General features: G+C 35.1%; 2 protein-coding genes across 2 annotated transcripts; both read left to right on the forward strand.

Annotated features, from left to right (window-relative positions):
* The first annotated feature begins 1,533 nt into the window (after positions 1 to 1,533).
* Positions 1,534 to 2,362, forward strand: LOC110871854 (E3 ubiquitin-protein ligase MPSR1). Its single transcript, XM_022120606.2, has one exon. The coding sequence runs from the start codon at positions 1,629 to 1,631 to the stop codon at positions 2,118 to 2,120; it is 492 nt and encodes a 163-aa protein (XP_021976298.1). The 5' UTR covers positions 1,534 to 1,628; the 3' UTR covers positions 2,121 to 2,362.
* A 4,377-nt stretch (positions 2,363 to 6,739) lies between these two features.
* LOC110871853 (60S ribosomal protein L10) lies at positions 6,740 to 9,390 on the forward strand. Its single transcript, XM_022120605.2, has 4 exons — positions 6,740 to 6,949; positions 7,646 to 8,147; positions 8,842 to 8,923; positions 9,004 to 9,390. The coding sequence occupies exons 1-4, from the start codon at positions 6,940 to 6,942 to the stop codon at positions 9,070 to 9,072; spliced, it is 663 nt and encodes a 220-aa protein (XP_021976297.1). The 5' UTR covers positions 6,740 to 6,939; the 3' UTR covers positions 9,073 to 9,390.
* The last annotated feature ends 18,484 nt before the right edge of the window (positions 9,391 to 27,874 follow it).

Below are 27,874 nucleotides of genomic sequence, written 5' to 3' on the forward strand. Positions count from 1 at the left end.
TGTTCGTTTATGAACAAGAAGAGGAAACTAATTATTTGTATCGAATACATTTACATTCATGATATGCTTGCGGATCCGATAACTAAGGTCTACACCCAAAGTCTTTTTTTAAGAGCTCATAATAAAGACGAATTTTACTAAAGGCCTTACATAATAGCATATCGTACATATGAATGATTAATTATTATTAAATTTCCTCAATTGTTTAAATTTATTTGTCTATAAATACGTATGTGCACCTGATGACGTATAGACAAGAATTATACAAATTAATTTCAAAGGGCTTACCTCAGTCATTTTGGTCTTAAATTTACGTATGTTTTGATTTGGGGTTGTAACATGATTAATGGGGGTCTTGAGTTGACAATAACTCAATGACTGTATTTTTCTGTTGCAATTTCAATTTGAAACATTGATTAATGTTTTAACTTGGCCAAACTTACTTATACTTATCACAAATGATCACTCGGGCAAGTGGGAGAATGTTAGAAATAACCTGTTGATGTGACCTTACGGATCATTTGGTGACATTACCAATGTGACATAACTAGTCCCCGACAATTACTTGATGGTAGTAATTGTTATTATTGATTAGTTTAAGGGGCAATTATGATTTCCCTTTAGGTACCTTTAATAGAGAATGTAAAGAGTTTTCATAACCGATCACTATTCATGATCATCATTCATTTTGATGTTATATATATATTTGATCATAAGAGATGAATAACTCTATAAGAACACCAATACTAAAATTCTCTCTAAGGTGATCCATCAACCCAAGGTACCATAACGAGAATCATGACCTTATCTTCATCTTCAAAGATGACCACTCCCACAAGTAAGTGTCTCTAACTTGGTATCCATATTTACGTTATGATTGAATAAACATGATTAGGTTATATATTTTGACCCATGTTTTTAGATATAATCAACATGTTTGTGTTTTACGCCAATATGCGGAATAAGTTTTCGTTTGTTTTTGCTTATGTTTTACTTCATGCACCGTGAGAAATTAACGTATTTATGAATGGTGCTCTTCTTTAGTGTTTTTTCGTCTTGAAGTAAGTTTGTTTGCGTTTTATACCAACATGCGGAAAAGGTCTTCGTTTGTTTTTGCTTATGTTTTTCTTTATGCACCGTTATAAATTCGCGTATTTGTTTTACAATTTTCTTGGTTTTGGTCGTATTTTGCTTACTACTTAACACGGTTTTACGACTCCATTGTCCGCAACGCGAGGGTCAACATCTGTACCGATGCTATATTGTTTTCTTGACGTGGCGGTATAAATTCGATCAGCACGAAGTTTGTATTCGCAATAAAATATTTCTTTTAGTATTGTAAGCTATATCGAGTCCAGGTATCGTATCTGTACTGTACCAAACCGAAACAACACCGGTACTAATACAAGTGTTTCTTTTTTTATGGTTATTAATCTGTATCGTAACACATCAATTTATATTATTCCAAAAAAACACAAAATATCTCGTTACGGATAATCATAGTTTATACATATATCACAACACCTGTATCTTCAAAGTTCAAACATTCTAGACCCTTCCACACCTTCCTTCTCCTTCCTCTTCCCCTTTTTATCATCACAAAAAAACCCTAAAAAATCACACCCCAAATGGACTCAGAACCAGACCGATCACTACCCGCTTTGATCGAGCGGCTAATGCCGTTGTTCGCATCGTTCTCAACAACCGGACCCGACTCATCTCCAGAACAAGAACCGGACCGGGTCGTCCTGATCAACCCACTGACACAACACATGGGAATGATGAACGAGTTAAGGAAACCGGGTCAGCCGCCGGCGAGTCAGGCGTCGATCGACGGTTTACCAACCACTGAGATTAAACGTACGGACGAGATTGAAAGTTTGGGGGGTGAGTGTGTGATATGTTTGGAGGAGTTGAAGGTTGGTGATGTGGTGAGTGAGATGCCATGTAAGCATAAGTATCATTGTGGGTGTTTGAAAAAGTGGTTGAAGATTCATGGGTCGTGTCCGGTTTGTCGGTTTAAGATGCCGGTTGATGGTTCCGGTGAGAAGGTTAAGGGTGAGGTTTGGGTGGGTTTGGTGTTTGGTGTGAGACGTGAATCTGAGGGCTTGGAGTCGTGAAAACATACTTTGATGATTACTACTGGTAGGTACGTTGGAATTTTAGGGTGGTATAGTGGAGATGAATCAATCATATGATAGCAGTAGTAGTTTTGTTGTTTTTAGTTTTTATTTTTTAGTTTCTTAGTTTGTTCATCTTAGAACTTGAAGTTTATTTTTTAGTTTCTTAGTTTGTTCATCTTAGAACTTGAAGTTATGCATTTAGTTTGAATGTTATTATTGGGTTGCGGTTTAACATGCTATTTTACGTTATCGTCACGTAGGTAGGTGTTGTTATGGGCTGCAAACGAACCGAACGAAGTACTCGTTTGTTAAGAAAGATATGTGTTTGTGAATACTTACCGGATGAGATTTTATGTTGGTGTTTGTTAAGGAAATGAAGTTGTTGGTGTTCATTTGCGTTTGTTTGTTTGTTGGGCATTGAACAAAAACGAACGTTGATGATGAACACAAATGAGCACAGACTAATGTTTATGAACACAAATGAAAACAAATATATAATACACCAACATTTATTAAATATTTTATTTGTGGAATTTTGAAGTATTTAAATAAAATATAAAAGTTAGAAACACTAATGAACTATCGTACATAAACAGACTCTTTATGGAACGTTTACAAACATAAATGAACGAACGTGATCTTTTGTTCGTGTTTGTTTGTTTAATGGACGAACGGTTCACGAACTTTCGTCGAACATTTGGTTCGTTTGCAGCCCTAGTTATTGAGGTCTAACTAATCCACTATCTATCCGTTGTGGTTTTAGCTAAAAAGTCCATAATGCTTGTTCATGTTCATCATTCATCACGTAGGCCATACCCTTTAGCTATCACGTTATCGTAAAACCGTAAAACTAGATGAAGGTTCTTTAGGCCCTCACATCTATTTCTCTCTAATGCTTGTGAAGGGAGTGGCGCTTCCATGTTTGGCACGCTACTTTAACTTTCACGTTTTGGTATAAGGTGGTATAAGGCGTTACCCAAACCGTCCAATCTAAGAATAGTGTTATAGTGGTTGAGTGGGTTTTGAATGATTGATTATTTATCATTACAATGTAGTTGGTTTGAATGATTATCAATTCATTATTAAAATGCTTAGGTGGTTTTGAGTGATTGATGATAATATACAATAATGTAGTGTTAATATAAAAGTGACAAAACTTAACACGCGTTTGTTATGCTAACCTAGCAAGTCGTAAATGAATCCTATTAGAATAGAATATAATTGCTTCTTTTGAATAACAAGACAGTTAAGTATGTATTATTAAATAAAAACTATTATAATTGTGAATGACATGTAAAACTCTTGTATATAGTGTGTTGTTGATTTAGTGGGATTGCATTTTAAGCAAATTGTACAAGTGTATCATTCGATTCTTGTATTTCTTAAATTTTATTGTAGGCATGAAAAATTTCGTACCGAATACCAATACCTAACTGATGTAGTATACGGTTTTGGATTTAGCTCACTTTTGGCATCAGTATGTGCGGTACGGTATCGGTTGGGTATCAGTACTGATCTCATCCCAATTTTATTGGTTATGAAATGAACATCCTTTTATTACATATTATAATAATTATTTTATAGAGGTTTTATATAAGAACTATAAGAACCGCATAATATAGTTGTAATTTTGCTTTAAGTGTGAAGCATGAGACAATCACATAACCATCTACCCTGTTATCTTACTAAATGATCAGTGCTCTACGTACATATGTTTTATGGGTTCTCAAAATTTTCAACATAAATTTGATTATGAAAAGAACATTACCCTATACATAAGTAAACTAATTAAATAATTAATAAATAATAAATATCTCAAGTTGAACTTAAATTTGAAACTCGAGCTTAAGGTATGTGAAATTAAACAAGTCTCTTGTTTACCATGATACAAAATTCTTAAACGGAGCTTCATGGTAACGTTGCTCAAAGAGAACATGTCACAAAAGTCGTTTATATAAGAGCACCCACGCTGTACAAGCCTAAAAAACCTTTACAAATAGTCACCTCAGCGACACATCAGATTTACAAACTTTCTCTAAAAAACCCACTTTTTCTACAGTCACCTTAGCATCACATCAGATATTATTCACAACCCCATTAAAAATTATTGTTATTATTATTATTATTATTATTATTACGCGCGCGCGAGAGAGAGAGAGAGAGAGAGAGAGAGAGAGAGAGAGAGAGAAGAAGAAGAAGTCTGTGGGAGGTCTTGACTCAGTGGCGAAGCTTGAGATTTCCGACCGTGGGGTCGAAAACGTATATACCAAAAATTTTTATAAAACCGGGGGGTCAAAAACGTGTATACCCAAAACTTTCTATACGAAAACTACATACTGTTCACTAACGAGCGAAAAGTTCGAGGGGTCGGCCGCCCCGTCCCGCCCCCACAAAGCTACGCCCTTGTCTGGACTCCGGTAGTCTGGACTTGAAATGATCCGGACGGGTGTTACAATTTGAGCAGACGAGTGATCAAGTTCGTGGACTTACCACGATGAAACGGACAAGCAAATATTACTACATTATTTGTTATCTAAGATCAAACTATGTGTAATTAACTTTCATGAAAAGGAAATAACGAAAAACCGTTCATAGTTTGCAGAAAAAACAAACCAAAATTGGTGAGTTAGAGGACCCGGGGTGGAGCATTTATAACGAGTGATGAACATTTATAACGCGTTATACACCGGCGCCGGTAACCACCATCACGCGTTAACTTTACAACGCGTGGCCACTATCACGCGTTGTATATTGAACTTGTTTGTTGTTTTGTGAATGAGTGAATGAATGGTATCTTGTACATTGTGCATTAATACTTGTACATTGGAATCCCATCACTAGTGATACCACCCCTCTACATTTCTATCACTAGTGATAGAATATTGGTTGTGCACATGGCATGACTTGATTGGATAGTGGGAGTGATAGATTCTATCACTAGTGAATCACCCCTAGTCCCCTTATACTGGGTTGAGGGTTGGTCGAGAGTTCAGTTTAAACGATTTAAATCAATTTTTTTTTTCTTTTTCTTTTTTATAAGTGGTTAGCTTGTTTTAGTTTTTAGGGTAAAGTTAGTTATGAAATAATTACTAAATTTCTATATTCTTCAAATAAGTCACTGATGCTTAATTTTCTATAACAACAAAAACCACTCAAATTTCATTATCTATACAACTAATTAATTTGTTAGATAAATGTTTCTATTATAGCCCGTTTGATCGTTATGCAATTACTTCAATTATACAACCTTAATTACTTTAATAAGTTCCTACAAATTCAATATGTTTATGCCTTACCAATCAACCAACCCAACTCATCCCAACCCAACTTCACACGTTCTGCTCTTTACCAAGTGACCTGTATTTTCGATTCCGCGGCAACGCGTTGGTTCCCCACTAATTGTTTATTGTTTGTGAAATTTTTTCGATAATGGCAAAAGCCATGTAATAGACCTTGAGACTTTAAGAGTCGATTCGACTCATCCCAACCCAACTTCACACGTTCTGCTCTTTACCAAGTGACCTGTATTTTCGATTCCGCGGCAACGCATTGGTTCCCCACTAGTTGTTTATTGTTTGTGAAATTTTTTCGATAATGGCAAAAGCCATGTAATAGACCTTGAGACTTTAAGAGTCGATTCGAGTTTAAGGGTAACTTGGATTCTAATTCTTTGTATGTCTTTATTAAAATTAATTTTAGCTCTTTTAAACTATAATCTCTTCAAAATTTGTCATATTTTTTGTCACAAAGATTTTAGGAAGCAAACACCCCTAAATTTAAATTTAACAATGCATTTCTCTTTCTTTAAACGTAAAAGTAAAACTAAATTGGCTCACACATACAAAAAGTTGAATACGTCATATTCTTCTACATTTAAAAGAAAAATTGATTTATAACCCATTTATACAACTTTATATTTGAAGGTATCCATCACTAGTAGTGCTTTGGGAATGTATTCTTCTTTATACAGGTTACCTTTATTCTCACTTTTTATATAGACACACATCCTCTTGCATTTTTTTCTAATTGACATGTAACAACAATCTGATATTGTTTAAATTATATTAAACATCATCAAAAAGACTTGTGTGCAAACAAATCGAACGAATATGAACAAAACCTTTTTCGTATCCGTTTGTTAAGAAATATATGTGTTCACGAATGGTTCATTAACACTTAACAATAGAGATTTAATGTTCATGTTTGTTTGTTAAGGAAATGAACTTATCCGTGTTCGTTTGTGTTTGTTTGTTAATTTTAAGTAACGAACGTTGATGAACACAAATGAGCGCAAACTAAAGTTCATGAACGCAAATGAAAACAAACCAGTACACACAAGTGTTCATGAACAGATTATATAATACACTGACACTTATTGAATATTTTATTTGTCGGAATTTTGAAGTATTTAAATAAGATATAAAAACTAAAAACACTAATGAACTATCGAATACAAACGAATACGTTACCGAACGTTCACCAACATAAATGAATGAACGCAGCCTCTGTTCATGTTTGTGTTCTTTTGTTTAAGAAACAAAAAAAAATTTCATCGACCAGTTCATGAACCGTTAGAGGTTTTCAAAATTTGCATGACAAATGTCGGAGTTACGTACACGACTCTAAAGATGGCACGTTGCACCAAACATAATCAACATCAAACCAATGGCATCTTCACACCACTCACACTACTACTTTCCAGAAAATTCGTTTTGTACGAGTAAATCTTGATCGTTGATTTTAGATTGTTTTTCCCTTTATTCCCCAATATATTTGGAGTTTGTAGCAACACAAATCTAACAAATGATCGATCACCATGGGGAGGAGTAAGTTCTTCTTTCTTTAACTTTTTAGTCAGTTCATCATCTAGTTGGTAGCATTCGTTTTCGTTACCAGATCTGTTGGTGATCCGCCGGTAATGACTCATCAGAAATAGGACAGTTGGTAATCTCAGTTTTCGCCAGGTTACCAGCGAAAGTTGCCAAGAGGTCATTAACGACTTGATTTACCGATGGATCACTGAAAACTTTTGTAACAACAGTCCAAAATTATTATTTTCGTTAGTACGCTTTTCCCTTAAAAGCGATGATAACTTCTGTATTAATTTGTCACCGTCTTATTTCGTTTTAACTTTCACCTTTTTTATTTATTTCGTCGCATCCATTGATAACATATATTTTGTATTGGTTTTCTAACAACTTGTAATGCGTAAATAACATACTTAAAAGGATTTGAATTTACACAACTTTTGTAAATGACAATTACCATAGAGCTGGTCTAGTGGTGGACTCAGGAATTATTTTCCGGGGGTACGGATGAGGTGTTCAACCATATTTTCAAGGGGGCAGTCGGGTTTTTTTGCCTAAAATATACACAATTTTTTTTCAAGGGGTGCGGCTGCCCACCTTGGCCGAAGGATGGGTCCGCCCCTGATTAGGTCATGCGTATTTTCTATTGGCGATATTCTTTTGTTTAGTTGTGTATCAACTAAGTAAACCATTGTTTTGCGATCATTTAAACAGGACCAGCTAGATGTTATCGCCAAATCAAAAACAAACCGTACCCAAAATCGCGATTTTGTCGCGGTGTCCCCGATCCAAAGATCAGGATATATGATGTGGGAATGAAAAAAAAGGGTGCGGATGAACTCCCCTTTTGTGTTCATCTAGTAAGTTGGGAAAAAGAAAACGTGTCAAGTGAGGCGCTAGAAGCTGCGCGAATCGCTTGTAACAAGTACATGACTAAACACGCGGGCAAAGACACTTTTCACTTGCGGGTTCGGGTCCATCCGTTCCATGTGTTAAGGATCAACAAGATGTTGTCATGTGCTGGAGCTGATAGGCTCCAAACGGGTATGCGTGGCGCGTTTGGGAAACCGCTAGGGACGTGTGCTCGCGTTGCCATTGGTCAGGTGCTTCTTTCGGTTCGGTGCAAGGATCACCATAGTCACCATGCTCAGGAGGCTCTTCGTCGTGCCAAGTTCAAGTTTCCGGGTCGCCAAAAGATCATTGTCAGCAGGAAATGGTATGGATATACATTTTTGGGAGGGTTCTAACCGTAACACAATTTTTTGTGATAACACAAATAACATTTTAAATTATTCACCTTTTTCAAACTTAAATAATTTTAAAATGTAAAAAATAATATTTGTAGAACCATAAATAAAGATATGAACAATAGTTGAATTGTGTTTTATATGTGTAAATATAAGCATTTGTTTGTAGAAAGTAATAATTAAAAAATATGAACCATTAATTAAAAGTTAAATGATTTACTTTAATTCTTTATGTTGTCGTAATAACTTAGTTTGGTGTAATTAACCTCAAGTTTTATATATATATATATAGAGTCCGGTTAACGTACAATATTGCTTAACGTACGAGCGTACGCTGTGAAATTACGCACATTGTAAAACTTAAAACCCTAATCACGCATGTCGAAAAACATAATCACACATGTTGAAAAGACATAATCAAGCATGTTGAAAACCTTAACATGCTTCATTACATAATTATAACATGCTTCATTACCTAAGTATAACATGCTGATTATGGTTTTTCAACATGCGTGATTAGGGTTTTGAATTTTACAAAGTGCGTAATGTCACAGCGTACGGTCGTACATTAAGCAATATTGTAGCAATTTCTTAAAGATTGTTCTTAAATTATGGGAATCATTTGAAAGCATCATGTAATCGTTTTAAGAATGTGAAATCTAGGGGGTTCACAAAGTTTACACGCGAAGACTATGTCCGGTGGAAGAAGGAGAATCGGATTATGCCAGATGGTGTCAATGCCAAGGTAAAGCATATCGAGTGCTATTGGTTACAATGTCATGTTTCATAAGCTTTTCGTTGCTAACTGATTAAGCTCTATGGCAGCTTCTTGGGCGACATGGACCATTAGCCAATCGTCAACCGGGAAGGGCCTTTTTAACTTCAACCACTTGATTGCGAGAAGTTGAAAATTAAAGATTACGGATTGAACTTGGGTTCTCTCTCTATGGTGTGGTATGAACACCTTTGATATTATAATAATAATTAATATATGCTAGAGCTAATAGCTAGTGTATGAGAGAATAATTTGATAATGTGGCAAATCTTTTCCCTTTAGTTTGAGTACATATGGGGATGATCGATCTATTGTTTCATAATGATAGAGGATGCCTCATTATCATATATTATATATATTAATAACGTTTGTAATCGTGATTGAGACTATTTGAATTGTTGTTCACATTTGATCCTAATGTTATTATACTTTTATCATGCGTTTGTTAAAAGGGTGAATCCGGATCATCCAAATTCAACGTTAAGAATGGATTTGAATCTTGAACACATCTTTATAGTGTGAAAATATATAGTGTAACACCCTAACCCGTCTGAAATGATATTTCACGGTACAGAAATAAGAACAAATCGTAGTTCCGTTAGTAGTAGCGGTTTGACAAAGAAAAACTTATTTACCTACTTAAATAATTCTTTATAAAAACTTATTTACCTACTTAAATAATTCTTCTTCACCCCAATGATGGGCTTTTTGATTTTTGCAGCTTGTTACCAAGGCCCAAACATAGTTCCGTTTCTAGGCCTTCAACCACATAACCCAACATTGGGCCTTCCATATACCAACTCCAAACACAATAATACGACCCAACCAGCAATGAAGTGGCCGAGATGACAATAATTGGCCACATATTGCTGCTGGATCATAACAAATGTGGTAGCCAACATCAAGCTACACAGAAACATGTCATTTAAAATGTAAATAGTAAATATCTCTATCAGTGGTGGATCTAAGAACTTTTTACAATGGGTTCTTTTTGGTAGATTATCACTAATTCTCTTTATTTTTCACTAACATCCATAAAATCGGTTAACCCACATGCCCTAGAGTTCGATTGATGATGGAGAAGAAAATTTAAAAAAAAAACGCAATTGAACGTTTGATGATGGAGAAGAAAGAAAAATCTTATAAAGGAGGAGAAGACGCTCCTCGGCGTTAACTTAAGGGACGTGGGAGAAGATGCTCCTCCGACAACAACCGCTCCATAAATGGCGTAACTGCTGTATCTAAAAAAACTGCCAAATTTTTTGGGGTTATTACGGCTGAGATTTAATCTCAAAAATAATTGCCAAGATTGGATGGCCTAGATCAAACCAAAAGCAGTTATTTTTGTCCAAATTGGCCGTTCGCGAACAATGAACAATATATTAATAATTGGTGCCTTAATTGAGCCTTAATAATTTTTTTCTGTAACAAAGTTGGGCCGACCCTGATTACTGACCAAAGGAAAGGACAGGTGAATATATATGTTAATCAGGTCCTTGATTTATTCTGTGTTTGTTTATTATGTTACAATCATTCAACATCTTAGAGCACCTACAACAAGAGGTCCGGTGACTTGGTCCGCTCAACAAACCAGCACTCAAGCATACCTCCTTGTTGGATGAGGTAGTCCGGTGGAGCGGACCGGTTTGGTTTAGGAGTGGGGACCATCCACTCACAATAGTTTCTTTTAGTGTAAAGAGTGGGTAAAAAGTGGTGTGTGAGGTGGAGGTTTGGAATAATTTATTATTGGAGGGAAAAGTGGGGTTTGGAGTGGTGATGGTTTAGAATATTAGAATAATGTGACATGCTGACTAGGCGGTCTGCTGGATGGATCAGGTTTAACCATTGTAGATGCTCTTATACATGATTGTCGAACGACCTTTTGTAAACACAAAAAAACAATGTTAATCTTAAAAAAATAGCATTCCTACCATTATATGTTCTACTACGCTGACTTTCGTATGTGTTAACATGTCAATAATGAACTACGATATTACGATATTACAGTGTTCGCTGAAAACCATGTGAACATAATGAACTACAATATTACAGTGTTCGCTGAAAACCATGTGAACAGCATATAAGAAAATGACATAAGAAATGTGATTCTCAAAGTTTTGCATCTTTTTCCACATACGGTCCCTAATGGTCCTATGTGCTTTAAAATTTTCTTGAAATCATAGGAAGTAAAAATGAGATCAAAAGAACCTTATAGCTTTATATTGACTTTTAGAAACTTAATCTTTTAATTTAAGAGCCAAATCGGGTTTTAACCATAAAAAGGTCCACACACATTGACTACTTTGTGTTGAAATTGCCAAATGATCGATCCGTAAAAATTCTTGATTGAGCTCAACAACGCTCAAGATATTGAACGCCATGCTTGAATGTACGGTTGGGGTTGTTCTACAAGCATGGAAGTAGTTAGCCTTGCCACACAAAAGGATTTTTGCAGTCGGTGTAACCAATGTCTGCCAGTGCTCCGGTCACAATTTCCACCACCGTCGAGAAAAAGGTATTCTCTCTCCGATTAGAGATATTGGTTAACTGTAGCTCATATGTGATTGATAGACTATCGCTGATATTTTAAGTTATTGTATGGATTCTTATGATTTGTGATATGGTGATGAAGAATCGTGTTTTAGCATTTTTAATTGAAGTAGATGAAGAGAAAATTGGTAGTGTGCGCTTTTTGTGGGTTTTATAAGAAGAGAAACCAAAATGACAAATATACCCTCACATGTTATGCATGTGAGGGACTTTAACTAATGAGATTAACTTGGTTAGTAATAAATGATTGAACCGGTAACAAAATTAAACATAAAGGTTGTTTTTAGCAAGTTTTAAACATAAATGCTGGAACTTGCAATTTTGAAAAAAAAAAACGTAAAGGACGTTTTGTGCATTTTACTCTGTTATTTATGATTGTCACACTTTTGTAACACACAAAAAAACAATGTTACGCTTAAAACTTGTTGCCTTGCTATTATATCTTTTGCAATGTTGACTTTTGTATGTGATAAGATGCCCTTAATGGACACCAATGTTACAATGTTTGATGGAAACTACGTGAATACCATATAAGGGATTACATATGAAATATGATCCTCAAATTTTGGCACCTAAACGTATATACGGTACAAAGGGTTCTATGTGCTTTAAAAATTTTATGAAAGTATATTGACTTTTAGAAGCTTATAAATGACATTTGTCATCCTATACGAATCAAAAGATGTCATGAAATTTCGGTCCTTAAAGAACCTTATAACTTTATATATCGACTTTTAGAAACTGTCTTTTAAAAAGGTTCGAATGTGTTTTTCATCATAAGAATGGTCCTCACACGTGAGTACATTGAGCGGAAAATGGTCGAGTTAATTTGTCTAATAAGCAGGTTATATATTAGACAACTCAAAATCAGGTTACTTTATAGCGTGTTTATATAGTGTTTTGAGCCGTGTTAAAAATTATTCTGAGTTATCAAGTAATTGACATAACTTCCCATGCTACCAACTTATACCCAAACCTAAAAGATATGACACTAAACCAACTTATACCCAAACCTATAATAATCACACTAAACGTTGATTTTAATAATATAGTCCTAAGAAAAGATGAAGAACATGTGGTTATAATCCAAGCAATTTCGTTCAATTCTCTCTCCAAAAGACAATAAGGTGAGATCCCTTTAATTTAACATGCCAGAATTAGTTGGATACCAAACAAAAAAAAAAAAAAAAAAAAAAAAAAAAAAAAAAAAAAAAACAGTAATAAAAAAAAAGAGAATTGAATTTTAATAATTTAAAATTTGTCTCATTGATAGACAGTAGTCTCAGCTAAAAACTTCCTGAAGAGTGAAGACAGCCCCAACTTCCTAAATATTATCCTTCAACGGGCTTTTGTTAACTAAGAACTAACTCCATTGTTTTTTTTATGGCGTGGTTGCATATATGAAAAAAAAATCTTTTTTTATTTAACTTTTGCTTATATGAACCTATACACACTATATATATAAGGGTATGATATTTTACAAGTAGTCAAAAACCTTACAAATGGTAGGAATAGTTTTGGTGTTGACATGTGACACTAGTGCTAACTTACATTAAGGCAATATATTGTTAAAAAGCGCATACACATAACACTTACATGCCAAAGACTATGCACATCAAAGTCACATGCATCTTTTACCATTTTTTTATATGCCCATAACTTTTTATATGTAATTATTATTTTTTAAAAATACACCATAAAATCGAGTGTTTTTTTATATTTCCAACGAGTATACTATTGCTATACTACTGAAATAAAAAATAACAGGATCTGAGTGTTCGTGAAAGTGGATGTTTTTATGGAGTTATTGCACCGTGCAATTTTATGGTATTGCTGGAACACACCATGAAAATATCCAATTAAAAACGCCATAAAGATCCAGTTAAGAAAAACAGAAAATAATGTCCCAAATTTAAAAATGCGATCATAAAACCTAGTTTAGAATAACTCCATAATATGTCCAGCTGAAAAACGCCACAAAAAAAACACAGTTCAGAAAAATGCCATAAAAACAGTTTAGAAAAACACCATAATATGTCCAATTGAAAAACACCATAAAAATCCCAGTTCACAAAAAGCCATGAAAAAACCAAGGTCAGAAAAACGCCATAAATACCCTAGTTAAAAATGTCATAAAAAACTAGTTATTCTTTTCAAAAATATATCAACAGTATACACGTTGGAAGGATAAACAAACGCTGGATTTTGTGGTGTAATTAATTTTAAAAATTAATCACGTATAAAAATTTATGGACGTTTAAATATCATGGAGAAATGTCATGCGATTAGCATGTGCACCCTTCTTTGGATCTTACTTTGACATTCTTATCTTATATTTCATATAGAACTTGCTTCATCTCATCGGTTAAAAACTCCTCAATTAGGTTTTAGATGAAATTGAACGAATGATTGAATGCAAAGGAGTAAAAAATATAGGAGTGCAATTGACCAAGTAACTTCCGGCGATTAAAGGGCAGATATTAAAGGTTAGTAGCCACCACGAATTTGAAGAGGAATCGTGCAACTAATTGTAGACTAAAACTACGAAAGATGGAGAACATGAGGTAGTAATTTTAGGTAAAACCCAAATTGTTCTGCTAAAAAAACACTGAACACCTAGTTATTCCGATCAGGATTGAATCTCATGAATAATCACTTGATTTGGACGGCCATGATCATCCAAGAACGGTTATGTTTCCAAAAACCAGCGGTCATTACGTTGTGAACAAAACTATAATAATTTTGGTTGTTTGTGTAGTTTATTCTGATTTGGTGCCATGTTCGTTTTTTATCGTTCAAGGTTTCCGAAGCTATAAAAGATTGATGTTCGTTATTCTTTTCATCTATCTATCTGAACGTCTTCCCTCAAAATGAAACATCAATTTTAATTATTGGGACAATTATGAGGTAAGTTTGCTTTTTGATAAAACCAATTGCTATCTAAAGAATTTTTTTTGAGTAAACCTTCGTTTTGCTCCCTGTGGTTTGGTAACTTTAACGGTTTTGTCCCAAACCTTTAAAAATAGCCATTTTCCTCCAATAGTTTGCTATGGTTTTTCCATTTTGCTCCCCGCCTCTAACTCCATCCAAATTGTATGTTTTTCCATTTTGCTCCCCACAGGGAGCAAAATGGAAAAACCATAGCAAACTATTGGAGGAAAATGGCTATTTTTAAAGGTTTGGGGCAAAACCGTTAAAGTGGCCAAACCACACGGAGCAAAATGAAAGTTTACTCAATTTTTTTTTGTGAACTATTTCCCTTTCTATTTTATACATATTTTATCAACAAGTTATATTTGTTTTATTAATTAGGGTAAATTACACTTTTCGTCATTTATGATTGTAGCGGTTTGCAATGGATGGATGACCTTTAACTTCAATAATTAAAGTCACAATCCTTTATTTGGAAAACATGTTGCATCTTTCGTCCTTTATCACTAACTTGGTTACTTTCCATGGTTAAATATTGTCATGTGTGTTGCACATGAGGGTATAATTGTCTTTTTTTCTTATTTGTTTTAAAAATAATAAACAAACACACACAATCTTACTCTATTCTCTCTCTCAAATCTGCAAACTAAATAGAATCCCCAAAGCTGCAGAATTGAATGAGAGCTCTTTTAGAAATTTGCTAAATACAGACTTGCAACCAACTGGTCAAAATAATCAAAATTTATGATAAACTCTTGAACAAACATTATCATTGTTACATCACCATCTTCTCCTTTTTCTACAGGTTCCATTAGTCCCGTCACTACAGTTGGTTGCACCTGATCGGTTGACGATGTAGCAAATGCTGCATATTGTTTAACTATTATTGGTTCGAAATTAGGTTATCTTCAAAATTGGTGTTCATAACCAAAATGTCATAAACTTAAATATTGGTTTGAGCATTAAACTACTAATCCAACATAATTGTGAAACCATAAATCAACAAGAAAACAAAAGCAAAAAACAAACCTTCTGAGTTCATCAAATGTCATTACTAAGTTGAAAATCAAGGTAGTCAAGATCCATGTAGCGGAGAATAAGCTGCCCTAATTTTTTCACGGACAAAAACCTGTAATTTAGATTGAGTATTGACCGTCGTGCCTATGCCGATTTGGTGATAATCGTCGGTGGAAGTTGGGGGAGGAAGATGTAAATCGATGGAAAACAAAAAAAGGTGAGAGGCGATGGGATACGGTGGTGGTGGTGGGCTTGGATGTACAAACCACGCGCGGTGTGGTTGCTGGGATACGGTGGTGGTGGTGGTGGTGGGCTTGGATACCAGGTTTGAAGTTTGGAACCCTAATTTGGGTAGGAGAGTGAAAGATGGTTTATAAGGTGGGAGGTATTAAGGATAAAAGGACATAAATGCCCTCACGTGCTAAGCACATGATCAGAGTTAACTTTAATGTCTAACCTGGTTTGGAGTAAAGGACGAAACATGCAACGGATTTTCCAAATAAAGGATTGTAACTGTAATTATTAAAGTTAAAGGTCATCCATTGCAACCCGCTACAAACATAAAGGACGAATGAAAAGTATAATTTACCATATTAATTAAGATTTCCTTTTTTGTATGAAAGTTTACACCTATTAAGAATTGTTCTTTTTTAAATTGCATCAAGGAAGTCATTTTTAATCGATATCTTATATAAGTTGCAAATGTGGTCATACAAATCGTTAAAGAGCTTTGCATAAGTAAGAAAGATCAAATAGATCAAATACTCAATTGGTTATTGTGAATTAATATATTAGTTCTAAACCAACCGCGAAGCTCAGGGCTTTTTACTAATTTAATATAAGTTCTAAAATGTTCTTCTACATTTTAATTTTTATTAATAAAATATTAGAATGCTGATGATTATGACTTGAAAACTGAAGGCGAATAACTGAATATATTTTTACGAAGGAAAACAGTGAGCATCGTTCCTTTTTAAGTCACCCCACCGTTTTGTTCGATAACCGATGTCGTATTTGTCCTATAATGGCAACTGGCAAGAGAATATTAATTTGAGTAGATTTGTAACAAGTATGTATATATATAAATCTTGAATCTTATGAACATGTTGATGATATGGCAACAAAACAAATTAAGATATGAACCATATTCATGAACCAAAAAAAAAAATGCATGCATGTGGTCCTTGACCACCATCCTAAGGTCGTTCTTTTCTTCTTTTTAAGAAGAATAATAATATGAAAAAATTCGTGTAAAAGATCTAAAACGAAATATGATCCTCAAATTTTAGAATCTGAATGCATCTCCATTAATGATGAGTTTTGTCGAGAAACTAATGAAGAAGATGTCACTAGAACACATACATCACATATTGACTTTTCTTACTATTCTTTAGACAGATTATACCAAGTTAGAGAATCATATTGTACGGCCAACATGGTGTCAACGTACGCCAACAACTTTGTAGAGTGTTTTAGACTTTTAGCTTACATGTTTTGCTTTTGAGATGTAAATCATTGACATAAGTTACAGAAAAAGGCTAATGTTCATTAGTTATGTAAAAATTCAAACGCTAGGATTCTTGTGATTGCACACAAAACAACCAATTAAAATGTGTTTATATATTTGCTTTACAACCCATTTTCATGGTTGTAAAAATCTCGACAAGTCTTCGATTTATATATTGGCCGATTAATCACTAGGTGGTCAATGGCGGTCCTATTCTGGTCAAATTTTGACTAGATCTTGGCCAAATTTCAACCAAACCTTATAAGTTTTTGCCGACTACTTAAAAAATGGGTCAATTAGAGGTTAAAACTTGTCTACTTTAAAAAACTACGTATAAAAATGTATGTATGTATATATAACTAAAAATTACATATAAAAATCTTAATCCGATTAATCCCTATTAATCGCTGGTCGGTACCCCACCGACCGACTAGCCCCTAGCGTTGTTATAACATTGTACATTTCGTTTTACAACAGAAAACGCGTACTTAGGGTTGAAACATCCACGAAAAAGATGGATATATCCCCAAACGCAGTAATCGTCTAATTGAGATTCTAACCACATTCGATTCTTTGTTTTGGAAAATGGTGTAGGTCACTAATGTACGTCCCTCACCGACTAGTCTCACGATCAACATTAACGAGATAAATCACGTGTCCCATAGTGAATCAGATGGTGCTTAGAATTTGATCCCCAGACCTCTACAATAAATTCACACTTCCTTACCACTAATCGAAGCACTACAATGAGGACTCAATTCTTTATTTTGGACTAGGCATGTAGGGTTTGTTACCGTTATATTATGTTTTTGGTTTTGATGTGGTTGTACTAATTTGTGTTGTAGTGGACATACATGGTGTTGATATTAACAACATTGGGAAATACTAATCATATAAAGAGGAAAAGGAAGAACATGTGGACACACTTTTTTTTTTTTTGAGAAAGGCGGAAATTTTATAAAAGAACTCAAGCAAGATGCTCAAGAAACATTACAAACGGAAGGAAATAACAAAAAACAGACGCCTATTACATCACCTATTTGTGTTTTTGAGTTTTTTTTTTTTTTTAGAAACTGAACGACTTCCAATTATCCCAACCAAGATCCGCTAGTCCAGCTCTGTTGTTTATCCATGTGAACGATACCGCTTTGATGTCTGCTATCATTTTAGCCACCGATGATGATTTCTGCTTGAAGATAATATCGTTTCTTGACAGCCAAATGTTCCAGCATGTTGCCGCCACAACCAAATATATACTTCTTTTCTTGTTCTTGTTACATTTGAGCGAGAGGATGGATTCGAATAGTTGCACCACACTTACAGTATATCTTGGAAGGGGCAATTTGATCCATTGGAAGATCACAGCCCAGATATGTTGAGCCCAATCACAGGATACCAGTAGATGGTTTACCGTTTCTACCGCATTGTTGCAGAAGGGACAGCTATATGAAGTTAGTGAAATGTTTCTCATTTGCAGTGCTTCTTTAGTTGCTAGACGATCGAGTACCACCCTCCAAAGGAAACAGTTTACCTTCTTCGGGATCCAGTGTAGCCATTTGATAACTCGTGTCTCGTTCAAGGTATCAATACAATCCAGCTCCGATCTAAGATTACTGACCGTAAATTTTTCCGTTCCTGCTTCCGTCTTCCATTTCCAATCATCACCCTTCGACTGAATTTTGACCTTTACTAGCAAAGCTAAACAATCCTCCCATTCTCTTGCCAAATCAATGCTGCTGATTGTGTGATTGCTGCCCCAAAACCATGTCTCCTTTCCTTGGTTATAAGTGTACCGATCAATTACTTTGCAACGCTTTTCGGTTTCAATTGCAAATAGGTTTGGGAAAAGAACCCGAAGAGGTACATCAGTCGCCCACCTATCCAACCAAAACAATGTTTTATCACCCAATCCGATAGTAGGTATTAGTCTTTCTTTCACTTTGATAGGCTGATTGGTTGATAGACGTCCCATATTTACGATTGATTTCCATACTCCACTTATGGAGGACTTTAAAGGGATAGAGGACAGACACCGGCCACCCCCATGAATTGCTGATATAACCAAAGCCCACAATGAGGTGGGCTCATTCTTAAACCGGACAGCCCATTTGATCATAAGGGATTTATTTAGAGACTCCAAACTGCCAATCCCTAAACCCCCATTGTTTTTAGGAGCTACAACTTTATGCCATGGAGCCCAGCAGATTTTATTCTTCTCCGTACAGCCGCCCCATAGGAATTTCCGACGAATGCCTTCAAGACGTTTCAACACGATGGACGGAGCGGAAAATAGGGATAGGTAATATGATGGAAGGTTACCTAATACCGCTTGTATCAGTGTCACTCTACCCCCAAAAGAAAGAGTACGTGCCTTCCATATTGAGAGTTTGTTTTCAAATCTATCGATTATCGGTTTCCAGCTTTTTGCCAGTCCCATATTTAGGCCCACTGGGAGACCCAAGTAGATAAAAGGAAGTACCCCCATCTTACACTGGAGAATTGAAGACTTCTGCTCGACTTCCTCACGGTTCAAGCCGATACCGAAAAGTTGACTCTTGTTAAAGTTGACCTTAAGACCGGAGACAAGGTTAAAGCATCTCAAGATCCTTGCAAGATTGTGAATGTTATTCTCGGACCATTCTCCAACAAACAGTACGTCGTCTGCATATAATAAGTGTGAGATCGTGGGACCCTCGTTAGGCAGCTTATATCCTTTGAATAGACCCTGATCATTTGCTGTGACAGTGGCTACATGGAGCGCTTCCATAGCGAGAATAAATAATAGAGGCGATAGTGGGTCCCCTTGACGCACCCCCCGTTCAATATTGAACTCAAAAGAGGGGGATCCATTAACTAGCACGGATGTTCTTGAAGATGATAGGATACCCGATACCCATTTACGCCAAAGAGCAGGGAAACCCATTTGTGAGAGAGTACTATCCAGAAAACTCCAGCTAATTGAATCGAAAGCTTTTTCAAAATCGACCTTAAAGAGCATCATTTTACCTTTTGATTTTTTGCACCATGAGACAAGCTCGTTGATTATAAGTGGACCCTCCAGGATACTCCTACCTTCAACATAGGCAGTTTGATTTTCACTCACCAAATTCCCTATCACCAACTTGAGCCTTTTAGCTAGCAGTTTCGAGATAAGTTTTGAAATGCACCCAATAAGATTGATGGGCCGAAACTCTTTAATGGACTGGGGGTTGTCGATTTTGGGTACCAACGTGATAAAGCTTGAGTTGCAGCCGCGATTTAACTTCCCGTGTACATAGAAGTAATCTACTAGCTTGATGAAGTCTGCTTCAAGAATGTCCCAAAAACTTTTGATAAATCCGAAGGTGAACCCATCTGGTCCAGGGGTTTTGTCACCTCCACAATCCCAGATAGCCTCTTTAATCTCCTCTTTAGAGAACCGTCTAACAAGCATAGCCGATTGATCCAACGAGAGAGTCTTAAAACCGTTGCTATTGAAACTTGGCCTGTTGGGTTTATCTTCCTTGAAAAGTTGCTCGAAATAACCTTTAATTTCTTCCTTTAATGATACAGGTTCCGAGACCCACACGTCGTTAAAATTGAGACCATTAATCCTATTGTGTTTTTGGTGGCTTTTAATCATCCCATGAAAGAAGGATGAATTTTCGTCTCCTTCCACCAACCATTTGATTTTCGCTCTTTGTTTAAGGTCCTCCATATTACTTTCTTCAAGTTCAGCTAACGTTTTTACCCATATTTCTCTGTTGAGTACCTCCTCTTCTGAAAGTGGGTTGGATTCAGCCTTAAGATCCAATGCTTCAATCTTTTCACTCAGATTACTAATAATCTTCCCATCACGAGATTTTAGTTTTTTGCACCAAGGTTTGATCGCCTGCTTAACTGCTTTTAGACGACGGCTTACCATTTTATCCGGAGGGCATGGTTGTTGTACATCATTGTATGCTTCAACCACAATTTTTTTAAGGCTGCTTTCATTTAACCAGGAGTTGAAAAACCGGAAAGGGGGGGGCCCGAAAAACACCTCGGAACATTTTAACAATAATGGGCGGTGATCCGATCTATATCTAGGCAGGCCCGTGAGTTTAGCCGATGCCCATTTAGACAGAAATGATTGGCAGACAAGGACCCTATCAATCTTGCTATACCGCTTACCATCATCCGATCTATGTGTGAACGAACATCCAAGCATAGTATACTCGGATAGAGCCATTTCACGTATAAACTTGTTGAAAAACTCGGCTGCAAGAGGATCGAATTTTGAATTTTTTCTTTCAGACGGCTCCCGTACGCAGTTAAAATCACCCATTAGGATCCAGGCCCCAGTATGTGATCCCATCAGATTACGTAAATCATTCCAAAGTTCTTTTTTGAGGTTATTATCGTGGGGGGCATAGATATTAACGATATTCAATTTTTCTCCCCCATTTTTTAGTTCCCCGATTGAAGCTAAGAAAAATCTATTGTGAACCGATAAGTTGCAAGCGAAAATATTTGGGTCCCAAATATTTAGCAATCCACCCGACCTACCCGATGCATTTACAAATTCTGATCCAAAGATAGAGTTGCCCCAAAAGGAATTTACCTGCAGTTTTGTGGAATCGGTATATTGAGTTTCTTGAATAGCTATGAAATTGACATTGTTCTGCTTCTTCAATTCCTTGATGTGTATTGCTTTCAAGGAGTTTCCCGCCCCTCTTATATTGTTGCTTAGAAAATTCATTGGAGAACTGTAGACGCCTGTTCAGCCAGAACTTGGTTCCTGATTTCTTCGACATCGATCATGAAACCCAAACCTTCAGCCACCTCCTTTGTAATACCAACTTCCTTGTCAATTTCACAAGTGTCATCTTCAGGATTTGAATCAGCAGGTGGATCGCTTGTAGCCGCCGACTTCGATGTCGTAACTTTATGCTTATGTTTAGAACAATCACCACTTCTCAAACTCCACAGGGTATCTTTCATCTTCATAGATGGGAATTTGGGTTTAACCTTCTTTTGATTACCCGTACGATTCGCCGGAATAGTTGGGTGATTTGAAATCTCCTCAGATAAACACGGTGGATTATTTAGGTCAATACCAGCTTTTTTCTCCCTTACCTGATTCAATAATTCCCTGAGGTTGAAAGGATCAGGTGAAAGATTGGGGTCAATAATGTGGGCTTCCTTTATGGGCTGATCCGGTGGAGTCTCCACTACCGCCTCTTCAAAAAGGTTATTGAGCCCAATGGCAGAGTTTCTGGCCCAAAGGTCAGTGGGCTTTTCTTTTGGTGGTGGCGGTGGGGTATCATAGGGGCCCAGTACAGAATCTTCCTTATCACCGACCGCATTGGACACACTTTATGACAAATATTGCACATTAGCATATGAAATACGATCCTTAAATTTTGGCATCTGATTACATATGGTCCAGTTCTGAGGGATCATCTGAAGTACCAGTTGATCATAACCATTACAAGCTAGTTACGTATTCTAAGAACCTTTCATTTTAATGGTTGACTTTTGGGAAGTATTCTTAAAGGGGAAAAGGACAACATTTTTTTTCTTTCTACATTTAACTAGATATATGAGAGTTGACATCATATATGTCTAAATCTAATATTTAAATTTAGTTAATTTTGAATACAACGTGACACTTTAATTGTATGAAATTGAACTTTGTATGGTCACACTCACACTTACTTAAAATGAATGTTCAAAAAGTAAACTATCATACATGTTTATTCTTTATATATTAGTAGATTAAAATCTCGTCTATTAGACAGATAAATACATGTAATGTTATATACTTAGTATTAATAAATTATGTGTAATATAAATTTATTTTTTTGAAATAGACAAGTAAAGTTAGATATTATAAATATATATACATTAATATCATAAAATATTCACTTGGTTATAATAATATAATAATTATATGTATTTAAATAATAATCATCTATAATTAAACTTATAATTATAGAAGAAGCAAGCTCACTTCGCAAGGTTGGTTGAGGAAATTAGAGTTCTCGGATTTTGTAGTAGTGTTCCTGTATGAAATTATAAGATGTAATATGGTGGATGTAATGCTGCTGGTATTAACAATTAGTTGTTACCTGAATGACTAAATTTCTTTGTTGGCTAATAAAAAAAAAAAAAAAAAAAAAAAAAAAAAAAAAAAACTAAACTTATAATTAAACTTATGTTAAACATTGATTTTTTAATCAAAAAGTTTATTCAGTTGTACGACGATGACACAAGGCCAAAACGACATGCGCCACGTCAACATAGAACTTGTTAATCTTGCGTCAAATAATTTTTTTTTTGAAAAAAAAAACTCTATGTGCGACGTCAGCACAGGATTAGGTAATTTCTTGCGCCATCTAATGAAAAATAATAATAATTCAACCGAAATTTTAAAATTCATTATAGATTAATTTGTCTAAATATATTTGAAAGCTTAAAAGTATTAAAACTTACTTTTTAAAATATATTTAAGAAATAAAAATGAGACGAACTTTTTTAAAAATATTTAAAAACTTATTATAACGTTAATTTAAATGTGAATTTTGCAATATTTAAAAAAAGTAAATTGATTATAACTTAATATTTAAAAAGTTAAAGGTACTAAAACCTAAATTAAAAAAAAAATATCTTTAATTATTTAAATTTAAAAGTGAACACAACAAGTGATTGCGCTTCACTGGTTCCACTGGCAAGTTCGTGACAAGACGAAAGCGGTTACACATCAAACGTGAGTAGGATTGATTTTTTTTTTTTTTTTTTTTTAAGGTCAACAGAATCAATCCCGAGCATTCTCGGGGCACCCACTGGACCAAACGGAATATTCCGAGAGTAACCCGGGTCCACCACCAATTCTGGGAAAAACCCGATAACCCACCCGCCCATAGACACGACGATGAAATTACCCGTAAAACCCGTTTGGCTCAAGGATCAAACTCAGGTTTCCCTGGGTCTCCAATCATTGTTCACCAATAGCTCACTCTGCACTAAGTAAGAGTAAACTTTCATCTTTCAAAAAAAATACAAGTTTTTCATCACTTGATCTAGAGATCATTTGCATTCGTTTGGTTTGGATGGCAGTTGAGGGAACCACACAAGGCCTCCATAGACAAATGGGATCAAAGTAGGTGTTATCCTTTGAGTGGTTGGTAAGTTAATTAAAAGTTATGATCAGAGACACTCTTCAAATGATGGATAAATTTGGTGGTAGGAGAGAGTCAATTTTGATGCCCATTTTATAAGGGTTTTTTTAACCGTATACAGTTAGAGTATCGCTAACCTGGTTAGTAGTTAGTATCACCAAGTTAGTATTAAAACCCCTTGCCTAAGTCCAACCCATGTGATCACCACTCGTAGCTAAAGTCAAATGTTGCGTGAGTTTCCTCGAAGACAGTGATAAAGTATGAGAGTGAATATATTTGTTCCCAATAATACAAATATGGCATGAAGCCACCGAATTTTGTGTGGTCAGCTCAAGTGGGCTGCCAAGATTCAAGGGAAAGATCAACCGGTCACGTTAAAACTACTTTGTCGACGTCAGGAAGCTCGATGTGGTGTGTCGAAGTCCCAAGTTTGATAGTGAACGAGGTGTCCCTGGAGCCAGTCTAAGGGATAACTGGTTGTTGTAACATGGAAACGTAGATCATATCACCACAAAGAGACCACAAAGAGTAATGGACTTGCCAATGGTAGGATCGCCGTAGAATTGCTTCGGGTTAAATAATTCGTTCTACGTTGGGTCAATATTTACGAGTGTCCCTTTAGCTAAGAAGCCAAAGTAAAGCTTTAATTTATGTCGGGGAGCTATGAATGAGCAGCGAAATATTTTACGCTTTGTAGGCATGTAGTGTTTGTTACAGTTTATTTCGTTTTTGATGTCGATCATGCTAATTTGTCTTGTGTGGACTTACATGGTGTTGATATTAGACAACATTGTGAAATACTAACCCTATAAAGAGCAAAAGGAAAAAAATGTGGATAAACTTTAGGGCATAGCGTACCAATTGACCATATCATCATAACCATTACTAGCTAGTTACGTATTACGAAGAACCTTTGATATTAATGGTTAACGTTTGGAAAGTATTCTTAAAGGGGAAAAGGGCAACTTTTTCTTAATCTAATTAGATGTTCGAGAGTTGACGTCGTTTATATCTAAGAGGTTGTTTGTTTTAGCTCTTAATGGTTTAGACATCTTATTGGTTCATCACTTAATGGTTCAGACTATTTGTTTCGTGAGCAGATGTCTGAATGGTTCAGGCATTTGTATCTGAATGATTAAGCATTATACTGAGTCTGAATGGTTAAGACTTCTTATCTGAATTGGTCAAACATTTAACTCAGAATGGTTAAGCGTTATACTGACTTTTAATGGTTCAGACATATTACTAATTTAGCATTTAATAGTAAATACATTTTAATGGTTTAGTACTTACTCATTTAGAATTTGACAAACAACACCTAAGTTTATTTAGTTTAGTTTATTCTGAATACAACGTTACACTTTGAATGTATGACTTTGAACCTTGTATGGTCACTCTCACACTTAAATAATTGCATTAATGATTAGGTATTTAGTATCTACTAAAAATGATCAAAAAGTAAACTATCATTAATGTTTAGTGTTTGTTAATATCTTTTTTATGATAAATTTAAGGCTAGTGGGTATGGTGATGGACCATCCTTGGAGGATGATCCGCCACGTAGGCGCCACGTCATATTCCTTCCAAAAATGGTCCATCCTCCAAAACTAGAGGGTATGGTAGGATGGTCCTAGTCATAGTCCTCCACCACTTTTATGTTTTTTTATTTTTTTAATCTTCAACTTTTTTTTAACATTTAACAAATAAAGTAACAAAATATTTTCATTAATATTAAAAAATATTACATAAACTTAAAAAAAAAATTAAACTTAAAAAAAATAAATTTAAAAAAAAACATAAACTTAAAAAAAATAAACTTAAAAATATCCTAATATATTAAAATAAGCTACTAGTCTTCGTCTTCCATGTCGTGACCGGGTTCGTTTTGAGCGTTGTTCCAAATGTACTCCACCAAGTCCGCTTGTAGGTTATGATGTGTGTACTCGTTACGTAGAGCGAACATGGCCGACGTACATTTTCGTAAATTACTGAAACCCCTTTGCCCCCTAGCGTCGTTTCGCAATGTAAAAAACGGATCAGACTGGGCCATGTCGCGTGTAATACGTAAAAACATTGGACGACTCATGCGGAACCGACGTCGAAAAATCTCGGCTGGGTACACGGGTTCGTCGGCAAAATAATCGGCTACTAGTTTATCGTGGCCGGCTATAAATTTAAAACGAAACATAAATGAAATAAATAATAAAATACATTTTCAAATCTATATAAAACATAAGGAAAAAAAGTAAAATACCTTCTGGTCTCGGTTATATTTTGCTCGTCTAGTTAGCCGTTGGGACGACCCTTCATCAGCCGCCATGAAGACCTGAGCCGCGTTCATAATCATGTTGTGCATAATAGCATCCTCTTCCGAAGATGATGAATACCACACAGACGGAGACGATGAAGACATAGAAGAAATTGAATAAATGGAAGAAATGGGTGAAGCCATGATAATTTTTTAGCGAGAGATGGGGTGGTAGCGGGTAAAAAATGGTATAAAATATGATGAGTTTTTATAAAAAGGGAAGAGTGGTAATAAAATGTGAGAGAGAATGGGTTGGTAGAGGGTGAAAAGTTATGAAAAAAATGGTTAAAGATGTGAGTATTTATAAAAATGGAAGTGAATTGGGGTGTTTTTGAATTATGACCGTTTTTTAATTAATATTAATTCTGAAATTTTTTTTTTTCAAACGGTCAATTGAAGAATGGTCCCCACATTTTTTGTCTTTTGTGCACGTCTTGAACGTCGGTATATTGCCGTTGAGGACGGGACATGGGGGGCGGCACGGTGTTCCCTCCGGCGCCGATGCAGGACGGTGTGGAGACGACCCCATACCGAGTAGCCTAAAAAACATTACATAACTAACCATTATGATTTATGGCCAACAAAATAAACATTGATTTTGTTTTTAGTACCAAAAAGTTGATTCAGTTAAACAATGAAACATCGCAAAAACCTCAAGTCATGCACTACGTCAATTTCTTACGGCAAATACTTTTTTTTATATCTTTTACAGCGGTATGATACTCGTAGTGCAAAAATAACAAAAAATAAAAAAATAAAAAAATAAAAAAAATACCAAAATGAACTCATATCAAAACTGAAACCATAAAAATGAACACTCGTATCGGTACCGGTAGTGATGTTGTCTTGTCGGTATTGGAACGGTATCAGCACTCAATATAGATCATGATACCAAGAAATTCATTATTTTCATCAAAACTCCATAACTTATAAATTTTATATTCGATTGTTGACAAAAAGTAATAATAGACATAAGTGTGTATTTAGATTTTTTAAAAGTTAACGAGCCCAAGTTATTGAAGAAGAATTAAATTAAATGATAAAAGAACTAGGATCCCAAAAAACTATTATAAAAACCAGAAACTATCAAAATGGGAAACTATCAAAATGAATTCTGATAGTGGTATTGATTTCGTTCGGTTGGTATGGGTTTAATTCAATACAGGCTCGACACTCGCTGGATATAGCTTACATATTAGAAATACTATATTTTGAATACAATTCTGTTTTTAATAAAACTCATATCAAAATATTGACAACAAAACTTTATACATACATGTGTATTTAAATTCTTTTAAAGTTAACAAGCACATTGTTATTAGAGAAATAAAATTAAGTGATAAATTAAATTTTATTAAAATATTAAATAGTTTAAAAATGTATATTATTTAGAAAAATGAGTTGAAAAAATAAATAGGTTAAGGTGTGTCCTATTTATAAGATAATAAATAAAGAAGTTAAATTAA

This window comes from Helianthus annuus, chromosome 8, assembly GCF_002127325.2.
Source record: "Helianthus annuus cultivar XRQ/B chromosome 8, HanXRQr2.0-SUNRISE, whole genome shotgun sequence".
Lineage (NCBI taxonomy): Eukaryota > Viridiplantae > Streptophyta > Magnoliopsida > Asterales > Asteraceae > Helianthus > Helianthus annuus.